The sequence below is a fragment of the Camelus dromedarius genome, chromosome X (genome assembly GCF_036321535.1).
Source record: "Camelus dromedarius isolate mCamDro1 chromosome X, mCamDro1.pat, whole genome shotgun sequence".
Lineage (NCBI taxonomy): Eukaryota > Metazoa > Chordata > Mammalia > Artiodactyla > Camelidae > Camelus > Camelus dromedarius.
In genome coordinates, this window is record NC_087472.1 from 113,180,134 (window position 1) to 113,203,067 (window position 22,934).

General features: G+C 51.0%; 1 protein-coding gene across 5 annotated transcripts in view; it reads left to right on the forward strand.

Annotated features, from left to right (window-relative positions):
- Positions 1-22,934, forward strand: part of LOC105097381 (dehydrogenase/reductase SDR family member on chromosome X) — a 225,620-nt gene that overhangs the window by 86,137 nt on the left and 116,549 nt on the right. For all 5 annotated transcript variants that reach the window (XR_010379290.1, XR_010379291.1, XR_010379292.1 and 2 more), the window contains exons 4-5: positions 8,969-9,070; positions 20,750-20,957. Coding sequence is in view for 1 of the 5 variants with exons in the window: in XM_064482645.1 (XP_064338715.1) it covers positions 8,969-9,070; positions 20,750-20,957 (310 nt within the window). In the remaining 4 variants the exon portion in view is untranslated. The remainder of the gene's footprint in view (positions 1-8,968; positions 9,071-20,749; positions 20,958-22,934) is intronic.

The following is a 22,934-nucleotide window of genomic DNA, read 5'->3' on the forward strand; positions in this document are numbered from 1 at the left end:
TTGCAGATGTCATGAAGGTCCAACATCTGTTGGCTTTGAGTTAAATCAAAAAGGACATCATCTTGGGTGGGCCTGGCCTAAAGAGGTGACCCCAAGAAAGAGACTGGAAACAGAAGCAGACATTCTCCTGCTGGCTTAGAGGAAGCTGACTGCCATGTTGTGAGGCGTCCCCGTGGCACAGAGCTGTGAGCGACCCCCATGAAGCGGAGAGCTGCCTTTGCCCGACAGCTGGAAACCAAACGGGACCTCCGTCCTCCAACTATATGGAACTGAACCTCACTACAACCTGAGTGAGGCTGGAACAGCATCTCCAGCCACAGAGGTGACACCTCAGCCCTGGTGACACCATGGTTGCAGCCTTGTGAGACCCCGAGCAGAGAACCCAGCTTGCCCAGACTCAGACTCTGAAGGAAAGAGCTGCCAAATGGTTAAATAGGGGTAGTTTTATGCCAGGAAGCTTGGGGTGGTTTGTTTGTTACACAGTGTAGCTAGCTGATACAGAGGGCTCTCTCTTCAAGCCCTCAATCCAGGGCAGAGTGAGGACAGCCCTGAGGGCAGGTGGGCACATGCACTCAAAGGGTTCAAGTTGTTAAGGCTGGTGTCTACACCCAAATAACCACATGCCTTCTCACGAAGGAGCAAGCAAGGGTTTCCTGAGAGCCCCAGGGGAAATCAGCCATCTTCGCACATCTGCGTGTCTTGTCCTGGTAGGATGTCTTTTCATCTCAATAAAAAATGCTTTTGTAGAACGTTTTCTCCCCACACCCCACTTTATTGGTGCCTGACTTTCCTCCGTCCTAGGGGACAGATAACCTCACAAGACAGAGTGCCGCTCGCATGGGCAGGAGGACGGGGTATATTGCCCTTGGATGTTCTGCCCCTTTTTTCCATTGCTGGCCACCAAGCATTCCTCTTTGAGTATTTGAATTTCTTGTTTCTTTTTTGTGACTGACATCATTCACTGACTGATTGATCTTAGGTTGTACAATGTGATATTTTGTGGGTTTTTTTTTAAAGGTACAAAAATTTAACGTACATATACATTGGGAAATGGTTACAAGAACCAATACTGTGTTATATACTTGAAGTTTTGTTCAGACAACAGATCCTAAGTGTTCACATCACACATGCACAACACATTCATCACCCCACGGTTACCATTTTGTTGTGTGTGTGTGATGCGAACACTGAAGATTATTGTCTTAGCACATTTCAAGTGTACAATGTGGTACTTATTAACTGTAGTCACCATGCGGTACATCACATGCCCAGAACGTCTTCTTCATATAACTTCATATAACTCCACAGCCCCTGGTAACCACCATTCTGCTCTCTGTTTTATGAGTTCAACCTTTTTAGATTCCGTATAGAAGTGAGATCATGCAGTATTTGTCTTTCTCTGTCTGACTTATTTCACTAAACATAATACCCTCCAGGTCCATCCATGTTGCTGCAAATGGCGTTATTTCACTCTTTTTCATGGCTGAGTAGTATTCCACTGTATAAATATACCACATCTTCCTTATTCAGTCATCTGTCGATGGACATTTAGGTTGTTTCCTTGTCTTACAAACTTCCCAAAGAGGGAAGAGGGTAAGAGAGGGATAAATTAGGAGTTTGGGACTAGTGGATAAGTAACTATTATATATAAAATGGATAAACAACAAGTTTATACTGTAGAGCACAGAGAACTCTATTCAATAGCTTATCAATACCTGTAAGAATATGGAAAACAGTATATATACCTGTATACAATGGAAGCTCTGTGCTGGACACCAGAAACTAACACAACATTGTAAATCAACTATACTTGAATTTTTTAAAAAATTGAAGGAAAAAAAAAAGAAGGAAATCTACAAAAATGAAGCTCCCTGGAGGTGGCCATGAGTGTCCGGACAGTATCGGTCTGTAGGGAGGAGACCCTGTCATCTGAGGACTGGGGCTGTCCTTGAAAAGGACACACTTACTGCTCAAAGAGGCTCAGGGCGACACAGAATTGCAGCTGGCTGCTGTGAGACAGCATTGATATCCAAGACATCTTTGGTCACGTGGACAAAACACGTGACCCGCCTCTTCATTAAACAAAGGCTGCTGTGGCCATCGAGCCCTCGGCCATGGCAGCCGCCCCCGTCAGTGCCCCCTGAAGGGGACTCAGGATGGAGAAAAACAGGACACGGGCCCCAGGGAGCTCAGGTGCACGTCAAAGGCGTGATTTCAGTGCGCCCAGGCTCTTGCCTCCTCCCAGACACAGAGAAGCGCTAAACCCCGTAACTTGAGACGTCTGCTTTTTGTGATTATCAGTCATCTTTTGATGTTCAACTACATGTTTGTTTTTTTTCTTCCCCCACCAAAAACTCCTGTATATCCTGGCTCCTCCCTTATATGTCTTTGGACCAGTCCCCCAAAATTTCAGTGGAATGTTTGCACAGGTGAACATTTTGTTATCCAGGACCTTAACCATCTTAGGGTTTCTTATTATTGTGGGGAAGAAAAATCTCTTGCTAACACTGGCGTTTTAATAGAAGTGACCTTAAAGGTTGAGGTAGCAGCCAGAACGTTCTTTACTTAGGGGCTCAGGATGTGGCTGTCGGCCATGCGCTTTATGTCAGGGGTCTCTAATTCGGCGATGAAATTTAAACCAAAAACAAGCCCCAAATTATACGCTTCTTTATTTTCACTGGACGGGAGATTGAAAGACATGGAACAAAAATAAGGAGTGTGATTATTGTGAAATGAAATGGGCAGGATCGACATTCAGCTTGATTTTCCATCTGTGAGCATTTCACTGCAAAAATCGCGGTTTACTTGGGAAAGACAAGAGAGCCCTGAGAGGCTGTCCTCTCGATGGTCAGGCTCTAGCCATCAGTAAGGCCCCAGATCAAACATAATTCTCAGCTTGTAAGTTCTGCGTTTTGTTTTTATTTCTATTTTTGTCAGTCCGCAGCTTAGGAAAAGGGGATCTTGGACGAGCTGCCCTCGGAGAGCATCCGACCGAAGGAGGATAGGGTGTTGAAATGTGAACCATGAAACAGCGCAGGTCATCTCCAGGGGGTCCAGGTGGGGCTGGGCACGTGGACAGACAGGTGTTGGGGGTCGGGGGTTAGGCCAGATACCCACCTCCCGCCTGGCTGTGCCCACGGACGTCCCCTGTGAGGACAGGCAGACGCAACCCAGAGCCACCAAGTGGCCAGGGCCTCCCTGGGACGCTGGCCGTCCAGGCTGGGTGACGGTGGTCTGGTCCACTTGGCTTTACGAGCACACTTGGATTATATTCTGGGTCCTGCTGCAGACCGCCGCCAGAAAGCAGATGTCACAGTCATATAGGAAGTCCCATGAACGTCCCGGTTTCCCAGCGCACATGGGAGAGTTCTGTGCGCACTGCGCTGCCGTCTTAAGTGTGCAGTGGCCTTAGGTCTTAAAAAAAAATGCACAAAACGTGATTTAAATTGACTTTATTGCTCACATATGCTTCCCACGCTGTGAGCCTTGAGCCAGTCAGAATCTTTGTGAAGCAGTGACATGAGAGATCGCTGATCACAGGTCCCCGTCCCAGATGTAAGATATTTGCAGGATGGTGACCGTGACCCAGGTGGGACCTGGAGACACGAAGGGAGCAGATGCTGTTGGGAAAAAACGGTCCCAGGAGACGTGCTCAGTGCAGGGCGGCCACACACCTTCCGCTGGTAAAAAAAAAAAAAAATGAAATATGCACGGCGCCTGCAAGGTGCGGTCCCGTGAACTGCGGCGTACGAGGTCTGCTCGGTCTAGGCGAAGAGAGTGCCTGGAAAACGGGAATCCGCCACCCAATGTGGGCTCAGAGCTCCCAGAAGCAAGGGGAGCCGCACGGCCCTGTCTGCAGACCTGCTGTTTTTCCTCCTCCTGGGAGAGAGGCTGCCTGCGGGTCAGGGCTCCCCAGGAAGACGGTCCTGAGGAAGCTGGCGCCTTAGGGATGGAGTCTGCGTGCGTTCATTCCGGGTGGATGGCAGGTCCTGATGATCAGCCGTCCTCAGGAGGGTCTCTGAGGACGGCCTCCTATTCCCTGACTCAAGACGCGTCCTGGGATCACATCCCCGCCGTCGAGGGGCCGTGGAGGGGCGCCCGTAACCAGCAGAATGAAAGACAGAAATGGGCACTTGCTTATTCAGTGTTCTTCTTTTTTTTCTTCCAGGGTGGAGGTAATTAGGTTTACTTACTTAACTTTTTTTTCTTTAACGGAGGGACTGAGGATTGAACCGAGGACCTCATGCATGTTAAGCATGTGCTACACTCCTGACCTACACCTCCCTCGTTTTATTTTTTTTTTTTTAATGTTGCATACTTTTTTTTTTCTGTTACTTAATAGTTTTCTCTTTCAAGTTTAGGTTAAATCACTGTGTGCTCTTTTTTTTTTTCTTTAATGGAGGGACTGGAGATTGAACCGAGGACCTCATGCATGCTAAGCACAGACTCTACCCCTGAGCTAGACCTCCCTCCCTATTCAATTTTCTCCCTCCAGCCCAGGGATCTGTCCGTCTGTGTTCTCTCCCTTGTGTCTCCGTCTCTCTGACTCTCTGTGTCTCTTTCTCTATCTCTCTCTTTTTTTTTTAATTGAAGTGCAGTCAGTTACAATGTGTCCATCTCTGGTGCACAGCACAGTGTCCCAGTCATGCACATACATACATAATTCGTTTTCATATTTTCTGTATCTCTTTGTGTCTCTGTTGCTCTCTCTGACTCTCCCTGTAGGTCTCTGATTCTGCATCTCTGTCTACGTCACACACACACACACACACACACACACACACACACACACACACACACACACACGATAACCTCCCTCCGTGCCCCTTCCGTACCTGGCTTCACGGGCAGGCTCAGACCTACTTCATACACAGAAAACAGGATTTCCCGTCTCGACGCACATGAACGTGTCTCTCTAGCAGCCAAGACGTGTGTCCATTTCACCTTTATTTTTCCAGTAGAGAAATACAGGAGGATGGGAGAGGCAGGGCGTCACAGCCACGCTGTGCTCCTGTGGGCACGTCCCGGCACATTGGGGGCCTCTGTCCCTCTCTCTGAAGGGAAGGCAGGCCCAGGCCTCCGAGACCAGGAGTGTGTGTGGAGGGGGTGTCGCAGCCGCCCTCCCCCCGAGAGTGTGGCTGTGTGGAGCGGGGCAGCTCTGGTGCCCCAAGTTCAGGACGAAGTGAGCCCCGGCCCCTCCGTCCATGGGCGCGATTTCTGTTCCCATCGGGGACGGAGAGACGGCAGATTTACTGGGATCCACTGAGTGGTCCTGGGTGTGACCTCCCTTCCCCTTTTGGTGCAATTTCTTTGCAGATTTTTCTATCACAAAAATGCAAACTTCAGAAAAAGAATCAACTCAGCCTTGTTTTTTTTTTTTTGCCAGTTTTTTTTTTTTATATACAGAAGAAACTTGTTCTTTTTTTAAATCTATTTTTACGTATAGTGGCTAACATTTGCAAATCTCAAACTCCCAAATTTACCCCTTCACACCCCCTTTCCCCAGTTACTGTAAGATAGTTTCCTGCGTCCGCGAGTTGCTTTCTGTTTTGTAGATGAGTTCATACTGTCCTTTTTTTTTTCTTCATTTTTTTAGATTCTGCATATGAGTGAAATCACGTTGTATTTTTCTTCCTCTTTCTGCTTGCTGGTGTTTAAAACTCAATCAACGTAGGTTGGGATTTATCCGTTCTTGGAAAGTCGGACCAAATCTGATCGTCTCCCGTCGAGCCCCCTCCCTGCCTTTTCTGCAATTATTCCTCATTAATTTTTCTATTCGTCCCATAGTCGTGGCTCTGATTAGTTCTCATTTCCTTGATTAGGTTGTAACAATCAGTATTTTTCTTGGGAAACTATTCATTTCCTCGAGAGGTTCATATTTTAGTTGTCTGTTCAGCATACGGTTAATACAGTTGGAAGTGCACGGCTGTGATTCAGAAAATCTCCCTGCGGTACACGCGTCCCTGTGTGGAAATCTGCGTTTCCAGCCTTGTCGAACGTCTTATTCACAGCCTTCTCCGGGTCCTGGCGTTTTTGTTGTTTTTTGTGGTTTGGGTTTTTTTTGTTGTTGTTGTTTTGTTTTGTTTTGTTTTGTCCGTCGATCGGCCAGATGCTCAAAGCCGTGTGGAGCACCGCTGGTTGTGCCCGTCCGTCCCGGAGCCCCGGGGAAGCCAGGCCGACGCCGTGTTTCTCCGAGAAGACGGCACGTACGTGTGCTGCCTTCCCCGTGACGCAGCGTCGGGTCCGCAGATAAGGAGCCGCTTTGTCCCCGTCCTGTTGGAGCCCTGAATTCTCCCTCCTGTGTCTGGAGACGGCCAGCCCTGCTTTGTGTTTGCCTGTTTGCCTCACGCTCTGCGGCCTTTTCATGTTCAGTCCCCACTTTAAAACAAAACTCTGTGATGCGGGGGGAGGGCAGGGCTCAGGGGTCGAGCGCGTGCGTGGCGTGCATGGGGTCCTGGCTTCCGTCCCCCGCACCTCCCTTAAAAAAAATAAATTAAATAAACCTAATTCCACTGCCACCACCACCACCAGAAAAACAAAAAGAAAACAACTCCGCAATGAACCTACAGAAGAATTCTCCTTTTTCATACTTTGGTTTAAACTGCAGTGCAGTCAGTTACAATGTGTCCATCTCTGCTGCACAGCACACTGTCCCAGTCATGCACGTACAGACATATATTCATTTTCATCTTCGTTCTCATTGAAGGTTATTACAAGATATTGAACATAGTTGCCTGTGCGATACAGGAGAAACTTTTAAAAACATTTTTGAATCTATATAATGGCTAAGATTTGTAACAAATCTGTTGAGTGCGGTCTTCCACTAAGCGGCTACCATCTTGGATTCGTATCACGACCACATAGTCAGGGCTCACTCCCCCCTCTTCAACCCATGCCCCCTGCCTGCTCCGTGGGTCTCCTGTTCTTGCTCCGTGGACACCTGGGTTACCTCCCATGTCCCCCGTCACCTGTACGACACACGTCCTCTTTCTTGTCTCCTAGGGGTGCGTTGAATACTCTCAAAACATCTCAACCTTCTGCTTCTCTAATTACCCAGATAGACATGAAGCTGTCATGGATGGCAGTCGAGGTAAAATGAAAAATGTCCCTGCGTCTCCCTCTCCTGCTCTGCCCCCTCCCCGACCAGCTGTATCCGTTACCCGTGGCCCCTCCCACCGTGCTCATTCTTGGGGGAGGTGCAGCGCCCACTTGGGTTTTAGGTGAGCCCTGGCACGCGTGATTCCCCGTGTCCTGTCCGAGGTCATTCCTGGTGCCTCGGCTCCTTCGGGGGGCGAGGTCCCACCCTCTGCAGTGTGTCTTCCGCGTTTCCGTTCTCAGGGAGGGCCCTGCAGAGTGTTCCAGTCTACAGGGGGACGCTCTGCCCACCCCAGCTGTACGGCTTGGCTTCAGGGTCGCATTCCGTGTGTCCCCCCTCCTCCCAGTGGTGCAGACGCGAGGGGCCGGGGGGCCAGGTGGCTCCCGAATGAGCATAGCAAGTAGAGCCTGATGGACAGGAGTGGGCAGAAAGGAAACAAAACTCAGTGGCTGTGCCACAAGCCAGCGATGTCAGGGTGGAACAGCAGTCCTCACGCTTCTGGTCGTTTCTGATTCCTTTTTTTCCCCCAAAGAGCAGAGGAGAGGCATCTTCGGACTCCCCAGAGATCCAGTAACAGGGCTGTCTGTCTGGAAGCTGAGTGTAGGGGTCCACTCAGGCTTTTACCATGCATTCAAGTTATTAGCGATAATGTGGGTTCTCCTCTACTTTTTTTTATTTTTCTTTTTTCACATTCTTGGAAGTGTTTCGGGGGGAAGTTAGAATGGGGTGTCAGGAATCCCTATCCATGTGGCCCCATTTTCTGGAGCGGCACATCCGAACTCCCTGTGGTGAAACCCCTCTCCCCGAGTCTGTCCCTGCCTGGCGCCGTTGGAGAAAGGAATTATGAGAAAAAAATAAATTTTTTAAGGGAAAATACTGAAAATGCGCACGCCCTTGTCCTCGGTGGCCGTGTGACTTGGCGCACGTGGGTTCCACTCTCCACGCTGAAGATGCTGGAAAGGAAAGATTATCTCAGAATGTCCCTTCTGAGTGAACACTAACGTATGTGTTCCGAAGTACGTAGCTTCCCAAGCGAGCGCTTTTGCTGGCTCTCTGGCGCTGTGGCATTTAAAACGTCCTGCAGAAAACTCCGAACCGCAAAAACCCACAGGCACGTCTCACCCCTGAGACACATGCTGCAGAAGGTGCTGGTCCTGTGGTCCAGGGTCCTGGGGCCACAGACGTCCCCATGAGCATGTTCCCAAAAGCTGGGGCTGGAAAGACCCAAGGTGGTCCTTTATGAGAGCCACCTAGACGGCACAGGGACCACACTGCTGCAGAATGACCGAGAAAGCAGGCTTCTGCTCAGGACGGTTGTGTGGTCTGGGTTCCCCTCTGGACCTCCGGATCCTCTTCCAGACTTGCACGGTTGTTCAGCGAAGTCGGTTCCTGGAGGTTGTAGATCTGAGGTTCTGACACTCCCGTTGCCCTTGCCTGGGGGCTGTTCTCTGTTCCCAGAAGCTGCCCTCGGGGTCTTGCCCCATGGCCGTTGCACCACGCGGTGGCAGGAGAATCTGTCTGGTTTGCTCACAGAAGGGAGTCTTATGTAATGAACCATTGCCTTAGGAACGACGCCCCATTTTCTTTTCTGTAGAAGGAAACCCCATCACGGGAAGACATCCCATCATGCTGGCTACATCCTGTTGACTAGAGACACGTCACCGGTCCCACCCACACTCAGAGACGGAATAATTAAAGACGTAACTCACTGAGGGCAATCTTCTTAGCACGTGTTCCCTGCAGTGGACCCTCCTCTTTTTCTAATCCGGGGCCACTTCCCAGGAGGGCTGCAAGTTAACCTGCCCGCTCAGGAGTCATCTTAGCTTCTGCCGTACTTTGGAAGATAACCATGCGTTTCTGTCTTTTTTCCAGTGGAGTTTTTGTATTGCGACCTGGCGTCCATGAGGTCTGTCCGGCAGTTCGTCCAGAAGTTCAAGATGAAGAACATCCCCCTCCATGTGCTGGTCAATAATGGTGAGTGTCGGGAACCCCAGGGGCCAGCGAGGGCGGGGCGTGAGCTCTGGCCGCCGCGCGAGCGCCGTCCCTTGGGAAAGCAGGACCCCAGGGAAACCCGTGGACGTATCTGCCACTTGTTGCCGCTGCTTCGTTCCAATGGTGCGCGTGGCTTTTATGAGCGCGCTCAGTTGTAGGACGTTGCTTTGAAATGATGGAAAAACGTGATGATGGGCCGTGTGGCGGTGATACTTTGACAGATCCACTTGGGCCAAGGTGTATCAGGAACGTGGGAAGGGCTGGGCGTTTTCCCAAGTGTCATTTTACTAAATCCTCCGTGTGTTTCCGTGAGTGTCGATGTTTGGGCTCCAGACCCTCACACCCAACTGTCTTCGTTGCATCCCTGCAGCCAGCACTCTTCAAAGGCCCGCGTGGCGTCCCCTTCCCTTGCCTTCAACCCATGATCAGCACGAACCACCCACAGCCCTGCTTTAGCCCATGGAGCTTTTCAGAGCATCGGACACATGTCTCCTTCGTCACCTTGGTGCCCCGTCCCCCACCCGTCTCTTCCTCTGCTGTGGTCCACTTATTTCATAAAAGTCCATCCCGACCCTACAAAGAAAGGATTAACACGTTCAGATTTTTTTTTTAAGACGTTCAGATGTTAAACACAGAACCAAACCTCTCGTAAATGTGCCGAAACACATTTGTATCGGTGGAATTAAGACATCGCCTTCAGACTTGGAGACCCCGTCCATAAAGGAGGTAAATAGTTAAATGGATGCAGTCAGACGGATAGACGTAAATCAAACAATGAGCTACAACCACTACGCTTCTTACCAAATAGAGCAGACATTTGTCAAATTATTCGTAGCTCGGGTGGCAGAGAAAATGTTACCATAGGACCCTTGAGATTACACTGAGCCTCCACGTGGATAATCCAGGATAATTTTTGCACCTAGGAATTTTTTTTTTTTTGGAAGGGGGAGGAGTTAATTAGGTGTATTTATTTTTTAGAGGAGGTCCTGGGGATTGAACCCGGGACCTCGTGCATGCTAAGCATGCGCTGCACCACTGAGCTACACCCTCCCCCTGAAGTTTCACATCTGAGGATCCTTAATCAAGCCCTCCTCCAGAGTCCCCTTTGCCATCGGAGGTACCGTAGTCACGGTGCCGGGGAGGGTTAGGTTGTGGGCATACCTGAAGGAAGGGTGCACCCTTCTTCGTCCTGAGTCTGATGCTTGTCCGTCTGATTCTGGCTCCCAGCGCCTGGGGTGTGTCATTTCTCCTCCTCTCTCTCTGTCTTGCTGTTCTCTTTTTCCCCATCGTATGAATGCGGTTGGCGGGCAGGGTTGTGGTCCGAGAGATACCTCTGTTCAGTCCACTCGTTCCATTGGGAATTCTCACGGAAGGGAAAGACATGGGTATAGAACTGTGCATAGAGTGTGCGTCCAGCGTTACACGTATGCACGTGCGGTGTTGATGTGTGTGTGTGTGTCTTGGAGAGAGCTACCCGCGAACACGGTTCCCCTCTGCTTAGCCCGGGAGAAACACGGCGTGTGATTCACACCGGCGGCTCTTGTGGGAAGACTTTAATTTCTCTTTCCTCTCCCTGGTGCTTGATTGATATTTTTCGAGTTTCCCGCAGATGGTTATGCCTGAAACTTACTTTCAGAAATGTGTGATTTCCTGTGCCCTCCACTTCATAAATTAGGATCCGTTAGGAGTTTGGGGTTGGCTGATAACACACTACTGTACATAAAATAAACAACAAAGACGTACCGTAGAGCACGGGGAACTCTATTCAATAGCTTGTAATAAGCTGTAATGAAAAAGAATATATACATGTGCCTGAATCAGTTTCCTTTACACCCGAAACTAACAATATTGTAAGTCAACTTTACTGCAAATTGTCATTACCAAGGGGGAGGCGGGGGTGGAGGGATAAATTCAAGACGTGCAGGGACACACTCCTGTATATAAAACTCATAAACAGCAAGGTCCTACTGTGCAGCACAGGGAACCATTCAATTTCTTGTAATAACCTTTAATGGAAAAGAATGGATTTACACATGGACTGAGGTGCCGTGCAGAGCTGTCCAGCCGCACGTCTGAGTTCCTCATCAGTTGGACGCTACTCCGTCATTAGGGACCGGGAGCCCTTCACCCGAGCGCCGTCGGGCCGGGGCGCTGCCCGGACGGTGTCCTGGCCCCACGCGGGGTTCCTGAGGTTTTACAGACGTGGACACGCACACAGCTGGCCGTCCGCTGGGGGCCTTTCCCGCCGCCTCCCGCAGCCTTTCTGTAGGGTTTCCCACCCGCCAAGAAGTAGAAGAATGATGGCTGCCAAGTCGCCGCTGGTCTCTGGGAGAGCGTCCCCTGCCCCGGGCCGGAGGTGCGTCTGTGAAGCTGGGCCCCACTGGCGGGCGGGTCGGGGCGCCCCCCGAGTCCTGGGACGGCTCCGGTCATCCGGCGGTGGCCCCGTGCTCCGTTTCTCTGCAGAGTCTTCAGCCAGGCACGCCCGGCTCTCAGAAAGGTTATGTTTCTCTGGAAACCGGGACACAGTTGCGTTTGGACCTCGGGACGCTTGGCGCTGGGCCGTCCTTCCACGCCCTCCGTATTCTCTCTGCAGAGACTCTCAGCCACATGTGGGCTGAGCTTCAGCCCAGACTCGGCCCGTCCGTCAGACCCTTCCTCTGAGCTCAGCACCTGTCCCTTCTCAGTGCCCCCGACGCGCCTCCGGCCGGCGGGGCTGGTGTGGAGTTTCTGAGTCCCCCCGAGGGACACTGGCTCCTGGGGAGAAACCGCTCCCTGGCTGTGCGAATCCCGAAGCTCGGGGCAGCTTCCTGCGTCATCAGACCCCTCTGTCCCTCCGACCTGTCCTGCCGCCATCCCGTCTCTCTGCTCTGCCTCTGACCCTCCTGCCTCTCTGATAACGACCGTGTCGTTGTGCTGCGCTCACTCAGGGTAAGCGCCCCACGGCGAGATGCTTCATTTCATCACATCTGCAAAGTCCCCTTTGCTACGTCAGGTAGCATATTCACGGGTTCCAGAGATTAAATCATGTCCACCACACGGGGGTCAGGAAGTGGACATCCTTGGGGACACCATTCTGTCCACCACACAGGGATCAGGAGCTGGACGTCCTTGGGGACATTATTCTGTCCACCACACGGGGATCAGGAAGTGGACATCCTTGGGGACATTATTCTGTCCACCACACGGGGATCAGGACCTGGACACCTTTGGGGACATTATTCTGTCTGCCACACGGGAATCAGGAAGTGGACGTTTTAGGGGACATTATTCTGTCTGCCACACGGGGGTCAGGAAGTGGACATCTTTGGGGACATTATTCTGTCCGCCACACAGGGATCAGGAGCTGGACGTCCTTGGGGACATTATTCTGTCCACCACACGGGGATCAGGAAGTGGACATCCTTGGGGACATTATTCTGTCCACCACACGGGGATCAGGACCTGGACACCTTTGGGGACATTATTCTGTCTGCCACATGGGAATCAGGAAGTGGACGTTTTAGGGGACATTATTCTGTCTGCCACACGGGGGTCAGGAAGTGGACATCTTTGGGGACATTATTCTGTCCGCCACACAGGGATCAGCACGTGGACATCTTTGGGGACATTATTCTGTCCACCACACGGGGATCAGGACCTGGACATCCTTGGGGACATTATTCTGTCCACCACACGGGGATCAGGAAGTGGACCTCTTTGGGGACATTATTCTGTCTGCCACACGGGAATCAGGAAGTGGACGTCTTAGGGGACATTATTCTGTCCACCACAAGGGGATCAGGACGTGGACATCCTTGGGGACATTATTCTGTCTGCCACACGGGGATCATGAAGTGGACGTCTTAGGGGACATTATTCTGTCCACCACATGGGGGTCAGGAAGTGGACCTCCTTGGGGACATTATTCTGTCCACCACACGGGGGTCAGGACCTGGACACCTTTGGGGACATTATTCTGTCCACTACACGGGGATCAGGCCGTGGACGTCTTTGGGTGGGGGGTCATATTCAGCCCATCACGCCCACCTTTGTGTGCTTGGTAATTCAGAGGCAGGAAAAATACAGTGATTAGCAAGAGCCCTTGACCTCATGTCGGTCATTCTATCGCCAAGGAGACAAACATTAATCAACTATTCATAGATTTGGGAAATCTGTGAAATGCCACCCCACCCCCTCCACCATAGACAGGGCCACCTGCCCTGTGACACACGGTCGTGCACGATGCGGGGAAGACCCACGCGTGGAATCTCCCAGCCTGTGCTCCTCCCAACACCGTGTCCGGGAGTCCCGGGCAGGCGGGCTGATGGACGCACCCTTGGACAAGAAAGAGTCCCCTTTCGGCCACAGCCTCTGTGTCCCTTGAGGTGCAGCAAAACCACGGAGCTGTTGGAAGGGGCTCGGGAAGGGGCCATCCCGTGGTACCCAGGATGGGTGGCTGTCTTCAGGGGTGAATGCCTCCCGGGGTGGGGGGAGCCCTGAGGGTGCAGTCAAGACTGAGAATGGATTTATCACCCGCCCAGTGGGCTGGGGGCTCGGGACAGACTTAGTTGGTTTCGAAAGTCAGGAAATTTCACATTTGTCTCAACCTTGCTGTGTGCAAATGACAGTTCTCGAGTCAAATACCCTGAGGGTCCCCCGAGTCAGCAGGTGCACACGGGTTCCCCAATTCAGGGACTTCTCAGAGAGGGACTCTAGTGATGATGTTGTTAGTGTCCTGGAGGGTCTGCAGAATTTCCCAAAACTATGTTCCCGGAACCCTCCTCTGCAGTATCGCCTCCTCCCACCAACGCCTCTGAACCCAGCCCGGGCAGCACGTCTCCCGGGGGAAGCAGGGAACGTTTCCAGGGAAGCCTCCGCTTCTGCTTTGCATTTTTTAAAAAGCGAGCGATCAAGATTTTGCAAAGCTGAAGCGTTGCAGATCTGGAGTCTTTTTTGCATTTGCCAGCGTGACAGGGACAGACCCAGACTGCCTCTCTCTGGCAGTAGGGAGCTCTTGCGTGAAGCCTGATGATTTATGAGACCCGAGAAAGATCTGTGGCTCTCCCTCCCACAGAGCTGGTCAATATTTACCATTCAGTCACATTGCAATTTATTTTATTTATCTGGCTCCCCATCCTGCTGCCTGAGCGTGGGTAGGTTTGTAAGCACTGCTCAGGATTTACAGCTCATCCTTGCAGGAGACCTCCCATAACTCTGGCGGATGCACGGCCCAAGATGAAGAATCTCTAAAAATGATGTTTCCTCCCCGCAAATAAATACGTCAGTGTTAAGCCTGAAAAGTAGCGAAGATGCTCGCCTGGCCGGATACACGCAAACTGAGTTTTTGGCACAATTCTCCACTCATTCATTCATTCGTTCATTCATTTATTCAATTCCATAAATCAGCTCGGCGGTCCGAACAGACCGGCACCCCTCAGTGCGTTTCTTCCCGGGAGTGGCCGGCGGTGGCGTTTCCAGCGACGGAGGACGGTGGGGCAGCGGGGGAAGGAGTGACTGGGGCCCGCCTCTTGGTGGACTGACGCCTGAGCAGCCCTCTTATTTCTGCGCTTGGCGTTCGCTGCATGAAGCGAGGCGTCTGATGTGCGCGCCGGGAAGCGGGTGACTCAGCGTGCCCGCCTTCCTGGGGGGAGCGCTGGATCTGAGTGTGTGTGTGAGTGTGTGTGTCGGGGGGGGGGGCGCTCCGCCTCGGCGCCGTCTGTTCCTCTCCCGCGCTGGCTGTCTCTCAGATGGAACCGGCCTCCTCTGGGTTTCCCCGCGCTCCTGCCTCTTGGAACAGAAGGCAGTCGGATGCTCCTTTGGTGGTGCGGACGCTGTCGGCACGGGGGGAGGGGGCGCGGCGAACTCCGAGTCCGTGACTGTCCTCAGACTAGGAAAGGGTGCCCACCCTGCCTCCTCTGTTCCTCCAAACATCCATCATGGGCCTCCAGGAATGTGAGTCAAGAAGCACAGTGGTTTTCTGACTTCCCCAGAGGCTTCGGAAGCATTTGACCCAGAAACTCATTTTCAAAGTGTGGAGCTGGCTTTTGCATATGGCGGGTCCCCAAGCGGGTGGGCTTTCCAGCCGAGGATAGTTGCTCGCTGCAGAATCACACTCAGTAAATGGTCCCTGTCTGCCGTGGAGCGTGCGGCGGGCCAGGCGGGTCTGCCCTCCATGGTGACAGTGAGATGACAATGTTGGAAAAACGGAGGTCGCTTGTGACTCCTGGATCCATCGACGTGATGCTCCCCCCAACACTTTCTCCATTGACCTAAGAATTATTTTGGACACGTCTTTGCTCTTTTTTTTTAAAAAAAAAAATTTTTATTGAAGTATAGTTAGTTTACAATGTTGGGTAAATTTCGGGTGTACGGCACAATGCTTCAGTCATACAGGAACATGCATATATCCCTTTTCATGTTCCTTTTCACCATAAGTTACTACAAGATACGGAATATAGTTCCCTGTGCTTTATAGTATGAATTTGTTGTTTATCCATTTTATATATAGTAGTTAATATGAGCACATCTCAAACTACCAGTTTATCCCTTCCCACCCCACTGCCCCCCGGTAACCGTAAGTTTGTTTTCTATGTCTGTGAGTCTGTTTCTGTTTTGTAAATAAATTCTTTTTTTTTTAGATTCCACATGTAAGTGATACCCTGTGATATTTGTCTTTCTCTGTCTGACTTACTTCACTTAGAATGACGATCTCCAGGTCCATCCATGTTGCTGCAAATGGCGTGACTTCATTTTTGTTTATGGCTGAGTAGTATTCCATTGTGGAATATATATACAATGGAATATTGTATGTTCTTTATCCATTTATCTGTTAGTGGACATTGTTTGCTTCCACCTCTTGACTCTTGTAAGTGGCATTGCTCTGGGGAACGGGTTGTTATAAACGGGAGCCCTGGGGAATGAGCAGCTGTTTTTACTGCTCCTTCTCCCACGTCTTGGTTGGCAGAGTTGGGGTTAAGATCTCAGACACTCACTAACCAAGAACCACCGTGTGGAGCACTGACCTGACAGCAATACCCGTTTATCCGTTTAAAACCCACAGACACAGCTGCGTGGGTTCACCGCCAGCTTCTCTCCCTCAGCACACACCAGACGTTCAGCAAGGATTATCGCCGGGGTGGGACATGATACCCCAGGAGGTCGCCACGACATTTTGCTTTAAAAGCAGAAATGAACCTGATTATTCCCAGCATCTCACTTGACCATGGGTTCGTCCTGGGCAGGGAGCCCGGAGTGTTGGGTCCAGCCTCCCCAAGGCTGCAGCCCCCAGGCCGCTGCTCCGCACAGTGAGCCCTGTGGATGGGCTGGAGCTCGGGGGTGGGGGTGGGAGGTCGAGCTGTATTCAGGGCAGAGACGTTTTTCCCGCGGCTGCAGAAATATGTTCTCCCCGAGGACGCTGTTTACGCAGAGTCTGCTCGGATGCCCCAGCATGATTTCCCGAGTGACCTTGAATTCACCCTTGGCCGAGACCGCGAGTTTCCGCTCTCATCTGTCAGCAGAGCTCCTGTCCAATGAGGATCCGTGCTGGCATGTCCCCCGGGCCCTGCAGCTGCTCCACGTTAACTCGTCCGGTTCCGTGTCACCAGGAAGTGCCTCATATGGGGATGGAGTGAATACAGAGTGTCCCTGCTCGAGGAGATGCGGCCATCACTGTCCCTCAGCAGGGGTCACTGTTAAAGTGACCACTGGTGCCCCAGACAAAAAAAAATGAACATGGAGGGGTCCGGCCGGGGTGCCCCGGGGTGGGAGTGTAGAGTCCAGCATCGGTGCAGCTGCTCCAAGGTCGGGCTGACCCCACTCCCCTGGCTTTTTTCTCTGCGTCAACCTTCCAGGGGTCAAAGGCCATCTTGAGGATGGGGTCACCATCGACAGCTTTCTTCTGTAACAGTTTCTTTAAGGAACCTGTCTGAAGCCCCAGGAATTTTCTGCAAGTTAACATCCCCAAAGTTCTAGCCACAGTCCCTGTTTTTTTTTTCTTTTTTAATAAATTCTTTAAATTTTTTTTAATATTTTATTTTTTGATGAGGAGGGAGGTAATTAGGTTTATTTATTTATTCAGTGGAGGTACTGAGGATTGAACCCAGGATGTTATGCCTGCTAAGGACACGCGCTACCCCTGAGCTGTATCTTCCGCCCACCTCCCAGTCCCTGTTGACCCCACGTCCCCTTCCAATGCCCCCAACTCCATGACGTGGGCTGTTTTCCACTGGGTTTTGATGCTCAGAAGGGTGTGCCTGGTACCTGCTGGCTGGTGCCCTGAGACAGAGCTCTCGAGCCTGGAATTCATCATTCAGCGACTACAGCCGTCTCACTGACTACCCCCAATCCTAGTGCATTGAAAGAACCATTTCCTTTTGTTAAAATGTATTTTTTTTTAAATTGAAGTATAGTTGGTGTACACTAATAGTATGTAAATTACAGGTGCACAGTATGGTGACTCACAGGTTTTAAAGGTTACAGTCCATGTACAATGTATCCTTGTAGCTTATTTATTTTATACATGGTAGTTCATTCCTCTGACTCTCCTCCCCCTATCCTGCCCTCTACCCTGCCCTCCCCACTGGTCACCATGAGCTTGTTCTCTGCACCTGTGAGTCTGCTTATGTTATATTCACTAGTTAGTTCTATTTTTTTAGATTCCACATGTAAGTGATACCACACAGCCTTTGTCTTTCTCTTTCTGACTTATTTCACAGCATAATAACCCCCTCCAAGTCCATCCCTGTTGCTGCAAATGGCGTTATTTCATTCTTTTTCATGGCTGTGTAGTATTCCACTGTATAAATGCACGACGTTTTCTTTATCCAGTCATCTGCCGATGGACATTTAGGCTGCTTCCATGTCTTAGCTGTTGTAAATAGTGCCACTGTGGGAATCACCATTTCCTTTTCCTTGCAGTTGGGACAGGCGTAGCTCTGGGGCCTCCATGATCTGATGGGCCCACCAGGGGATGTATGTCCAGGATGGCGTCCTGCTATGCTGGGAACATGGTAGTAGTGCCCGCTGGATGGGCTCAGCTAGGACGGTCGACCAGATCGCCTACATGTGGTCTGTCCCAAATAGCAGTCTTAGCGCTGCCAGTCTTCTCAAGCAGCATGGGGTCTGCCCAGAGACAGAATTCTGGACACCAGGAGCTGCATGGTCTTGTCTGAGCAGGCCCTTGGCATTTGTAGGATATTGTCACCGCCACTGCCTTCTACTCACGAGAGCAAATCTCACGGGAATGCGATGGAGACTCCCTCTCCTGGAAGCACGAGTGTCCAGTGTGCGGGCTTGGTCTGCAGCCGCCTGGAGGTCCCCCTCCCTTTCGGCCGGCCTCACATAAGCCATGTGTCCTTACGTACTAGTCTGTGCGGGCTGAGGGCTCCCTGACTAGGATTTACAGCACGTTAGCGGACTGAGTGTATGTGTGTGGCCTCATCCCACTCAGTCAGGGAAATGACGTGACGAGAGAGGCATTTGCATTTGCCATAAACGCCAAACTTTATGTCCGCGTGACAGCTGATCCCCGCATGGCTTTTGGATGACTCCTCAGGAGCACCCAGCACGCTGTCAGGGAGCACTTTGTGCGTCTGGTGTTCCTGGCTGCAGGAATGTTTAAACACACGTTCTGTGGAACGCAGGAGAGACGTGTAGCTGGCTGGCCCCTGTCTGTGGGTTCCCCCTGGGCGGGTCCCCACTCGTGGTGTTTTACAGCAGTGAGCTCAAGGGATGGCGTTCCCGTATCAGGGAAGGTGTCTGAGACACCTGGGTGTGGAGGGAGGCGGTCAGACGCACTTGGCCCGGCCAGAAAGCGGGTGCAGGTCTGAAGCCCACACCTGAATTGACCTGTCCTCTTGTTTATACGTCTGGAGCCCCGTCTTCCATCACAGTCCATGAAAGCACCCATCAGCTGTTGTCCAGATTTATTTTTAAGTGTTTATCTACCCCGTTGCTGCACCCAGAGCGCGTTGCCGCCACTGTTAAAGCCACAGCCTGAATCACATGGGTTTGTTTCTTTTTTCTTTTTTTTTTGCCTCAAGAACTTCAACAGTGGGAAAGCAGCACTGGGACCAGGGATGTGGGGTCGTGAAACCCAAGGTGGGTCCTGCCGGGGAGCTGGGTGTGGTGGGGCATGCACGGTGGCCTGCGTGTCCAGGGAGAGAGCTCACAGTCCAGCCGGGAGAAGTGTCCACACGTACACTTATGCACACACAAGTGCACGTGCAGAGGGTTACATGTAGAAATCCAGACTCACACACATGCAAAGACTCATATGTGTGCTTATCTGTACATCCGTATATCTACATATAACACACACATAAATGTGTACACACCTGCAGATGCATAGAGACAGGTATGCACGTATGCATACACGAATATATATGCACATGTGCAGAAAATCATTCACATGCCAAACAATTTGCAAATGCAAATATATATGCAAATACCAGAGCCTATGGAAATGAGTATACAAATGGAAATACATGTATAGATGCATTATCCGTAAACATATGCAAATGGGTGGTTAACTGAACACTTACGCATATGCAAATACCGCTGCTCACAGTTACAGTACGTACACACATGCATATGCATGAATATGCAAATTCCTTTACCATACCCCACTTACAAATACATATGCAAATACCTCTGCTCATATACAAATATGTATACTTATGTACATGCATATGCATGAACATGCAAATACATTTCACCTCACACACTTACAAATACATATGCAAATGCCTATGCTCATATGCAAATACATACACTTATATATATGCATATTCACAGATATGCAAGTACATTTAACCTTACCTCGTACACTTACAAATACATATGCAAATACTGCTGCTCATATACAAATGTGTACACATACATACATGCATATGCATGCATTATTTGCAAATGCAGGCACTTCTGCAGATACACAGGCATGCTCCTGCATATGCAAATCCATAGACACACATGTACCACAAATACCTAAGAAAACACGTGTGTAAATTGATAGGCATTTATAAATACATACGTGCAGGGAGATGCACACACAAGTAAACACGCAGATGCAGAAACGTGTATAAGTGTGTGTGTGCATGTATGCAATTGCATACATGTAAATACACGCACACGTGCATATCATACGTGTGCACACGTACAAACACGTCTACGGTAGGCATACAAATACACACAGACTCACACACGTATACGCCACATCTTCTTTATCCAGTCACCTGTCGATGGACATTTAGGCTGTTTCCACGTCTTGGCTGTTGTAAATAGCGCTGCTGTGAACACTGGGGTGCAGGTGTCTTTTCGAATTAGAGTTTTCTCCAGGTATGTGTATGCCCAGGAGTGGGATTGCTGGGTCATATGGTAAGTCTGTTCTTAGCTTTTTAAGGAACCTCCAGGCAGGACAGTCTGATCTTGTGGTGGGTGCTGCTGTTTTGTGATTATTTGCAAGCTCGGGCCACCGAAGGGCAGACTTTGAGAGCAGGAGAGGTCTTACTGGTCTGTTGGCTTCGCCCCCGCAGCATGCAGGGCAGGAGGCTGAGAGGCAGTGAGGACCAGACCCCCCCCCCCCGTTCTGGGCTCCCAGGCTGCTTCCTCGTCCCTCTGCGGGAGGCGGCTGTTCCATCTCATGTTGCCCCATGTTCCTCTCCCTGAAACTCCCCGTCTCCCCAGCCGGCGTGATGATGGTCCCTGAGCGGAGCACTGAGGACGGCTTTGAGGAGCACTTTGGGGTGAACTACCTGGGCCACTTCCTGCTCACCAACCTCCTCCTGGACACCCTGAAAGCATCCGGTTCTCCTGGCCACAGCGCCAGGGTGGTGACTGTGTCCTCGGCCACGCACTATGTTGGGGAGCTGAACCTGGACGACCTCCAGAGCAGGTAAGTGAGCAAGCGATGCCGGCGGCCCCGTGGGCTTCCAGGGAGGTTGGGGCTTACCCATGACAGCGGCGCACTGAGCAAAGTCCCCCTGCCCGGTGACGCCAGTGCACAGGCCCTGACTGTCTCACATAAACCTGTCCTGTAATAGGAACTGGAACGACCAATGCACACAGACCTTCCAGACACCGCAGGCTCCGTCCCAGAACACTGCAAAGGCGGCCATCACACCACTTTCCCAGTGCACGTAAAAGTCATGTGTACGCTAGACTGTATTCTGTTCATTGTGCAATAGCATTTTGTGTAAAAAACAAACATGTACGTTAAAATAACACTTCATTGCCAGCACTATTTACAATAGCCAAGACACGGAAGCAACCTAGATGTCCATCAACAGATGACTGGATAAAGAAGCTGTGGTATATTTATACAATGGAATACTACTCAGCCATGAAAAAGAATGAAGTCATGCCATTTGCAGCAACATGGGTGGACCTGGAGATCACCTTAATGGCAGATGTCTGGTCTCCAGAACTGGGAGGAAGTGAATTCCCATTGTGTTAAGTGCCCCCCTCCCCGCCCCAGTCTGTGGGTCTCCTGTCCCCTGTGTGGGGCTGTAAGAGGGTCTTCCAGGTCCTGAGGAATCTGAGCTGTGCTGGGATGGGCATCAGGGATGCCTGAGCCACACCCAGAGTCCTGCAGGAGCCCTGGGGTTTGCGCAGGCAGATCTCACTCCCAGCCATTTCTGACCTGTTCTATCAGAACCCAGGGGGTGGGAAAGTAATCTGGAAAAAAAAAATGGACATATAACTGAATCACTTTGCTGTTCACCGAGACCAGGCAGGTGAGCCCCACCCTCTCCCCAGTCCTAGCTCTGACCTTGGACAAGATGGGATGGCTCTTGGTGGCAGAATGAGCAGGACCTCCTGGCTGCAGGGGTGGCTGCGTCCTGTGCCACTAACCAAGGTGCTTCTTTTGGGTAAAAGTGACGTGTTTCCAGTGGCGTCGTGCACCAAGGTCCACCTGGAGACCAGGGCTCAGAGTGGACTTCCACCGGGTCCCCCCTGCTGTCTCCTTCTGGAGGGTAAGGACACCCTCCTCTTGGGTTCATCATCCCTCCCAAGGTACGTGCTTCTTACAGGCTTACTCCCTTCCGGGGAGGAATGTCTCCTTGTTCCCATTGGCTTTCTGTCTTCCTTCTTCTTTGGTGCAACACATCAGCATTGGGAAAGTCCGCCTTTTTTCTGTTGCTTCCTGTACAAGTTCCCTGGGGCCATGGTGACAAAGTCCTGCAGACTGGGTGGCTGAGAACACCAGTTTATTCCCTCCCAGTCCTGGAGGTGGGAAGTCCAAGATCGAGGTCGGTTGGTTGGACATGATGGTGAGGTTCTAGGGGAAGGAGGTTCTGGAGGTTTCAGAGGAGAGTTTCTTCCAGGCTTCTTGCCAGCTTCTGGTATTTTTGCCTGACCTTGGGGTTCCTTGGGTTTGTAACGCATCTCCCCATCTGTGCCGTCATCTCTGTGTGAGCACCTTCTGGTCATCTCTGCCCCGGGCATCTTCTCTCTGGGACTTCACATGGTCTCCTCTGTGTGCCTGTCTCTTTGCCCCAAATCCCCCTTTTTAGAAGGACACCAGTCATATTGAATTACAGCCCACCCACCCAAGCTCATGTTAACTTCATTACCTCTCTAAAGTCCCTGTGGCAGGTGGCGGGAGGTTATAGCTCAGTGATAGCGCACATGCTTACCATGTTTAATACCCCACCAGGACCTCCTCCAAAAATAAACAAATAAGTTAATCTAATAGCACCCCCCCCCCAAAAATAAATTTAAAAAAAGACCCTATGTCCCAGTTAGGTCCTATTCTGAGGTCCTAAGGGTTAGGACTTCCACAGATCTTTTTTTTGGGTGGGGCGTGGACAGTTCAGCCTCCTAACAGTCACCATGTGTCTCTCCCCAGTTGATCCATCTTTAACCTTTT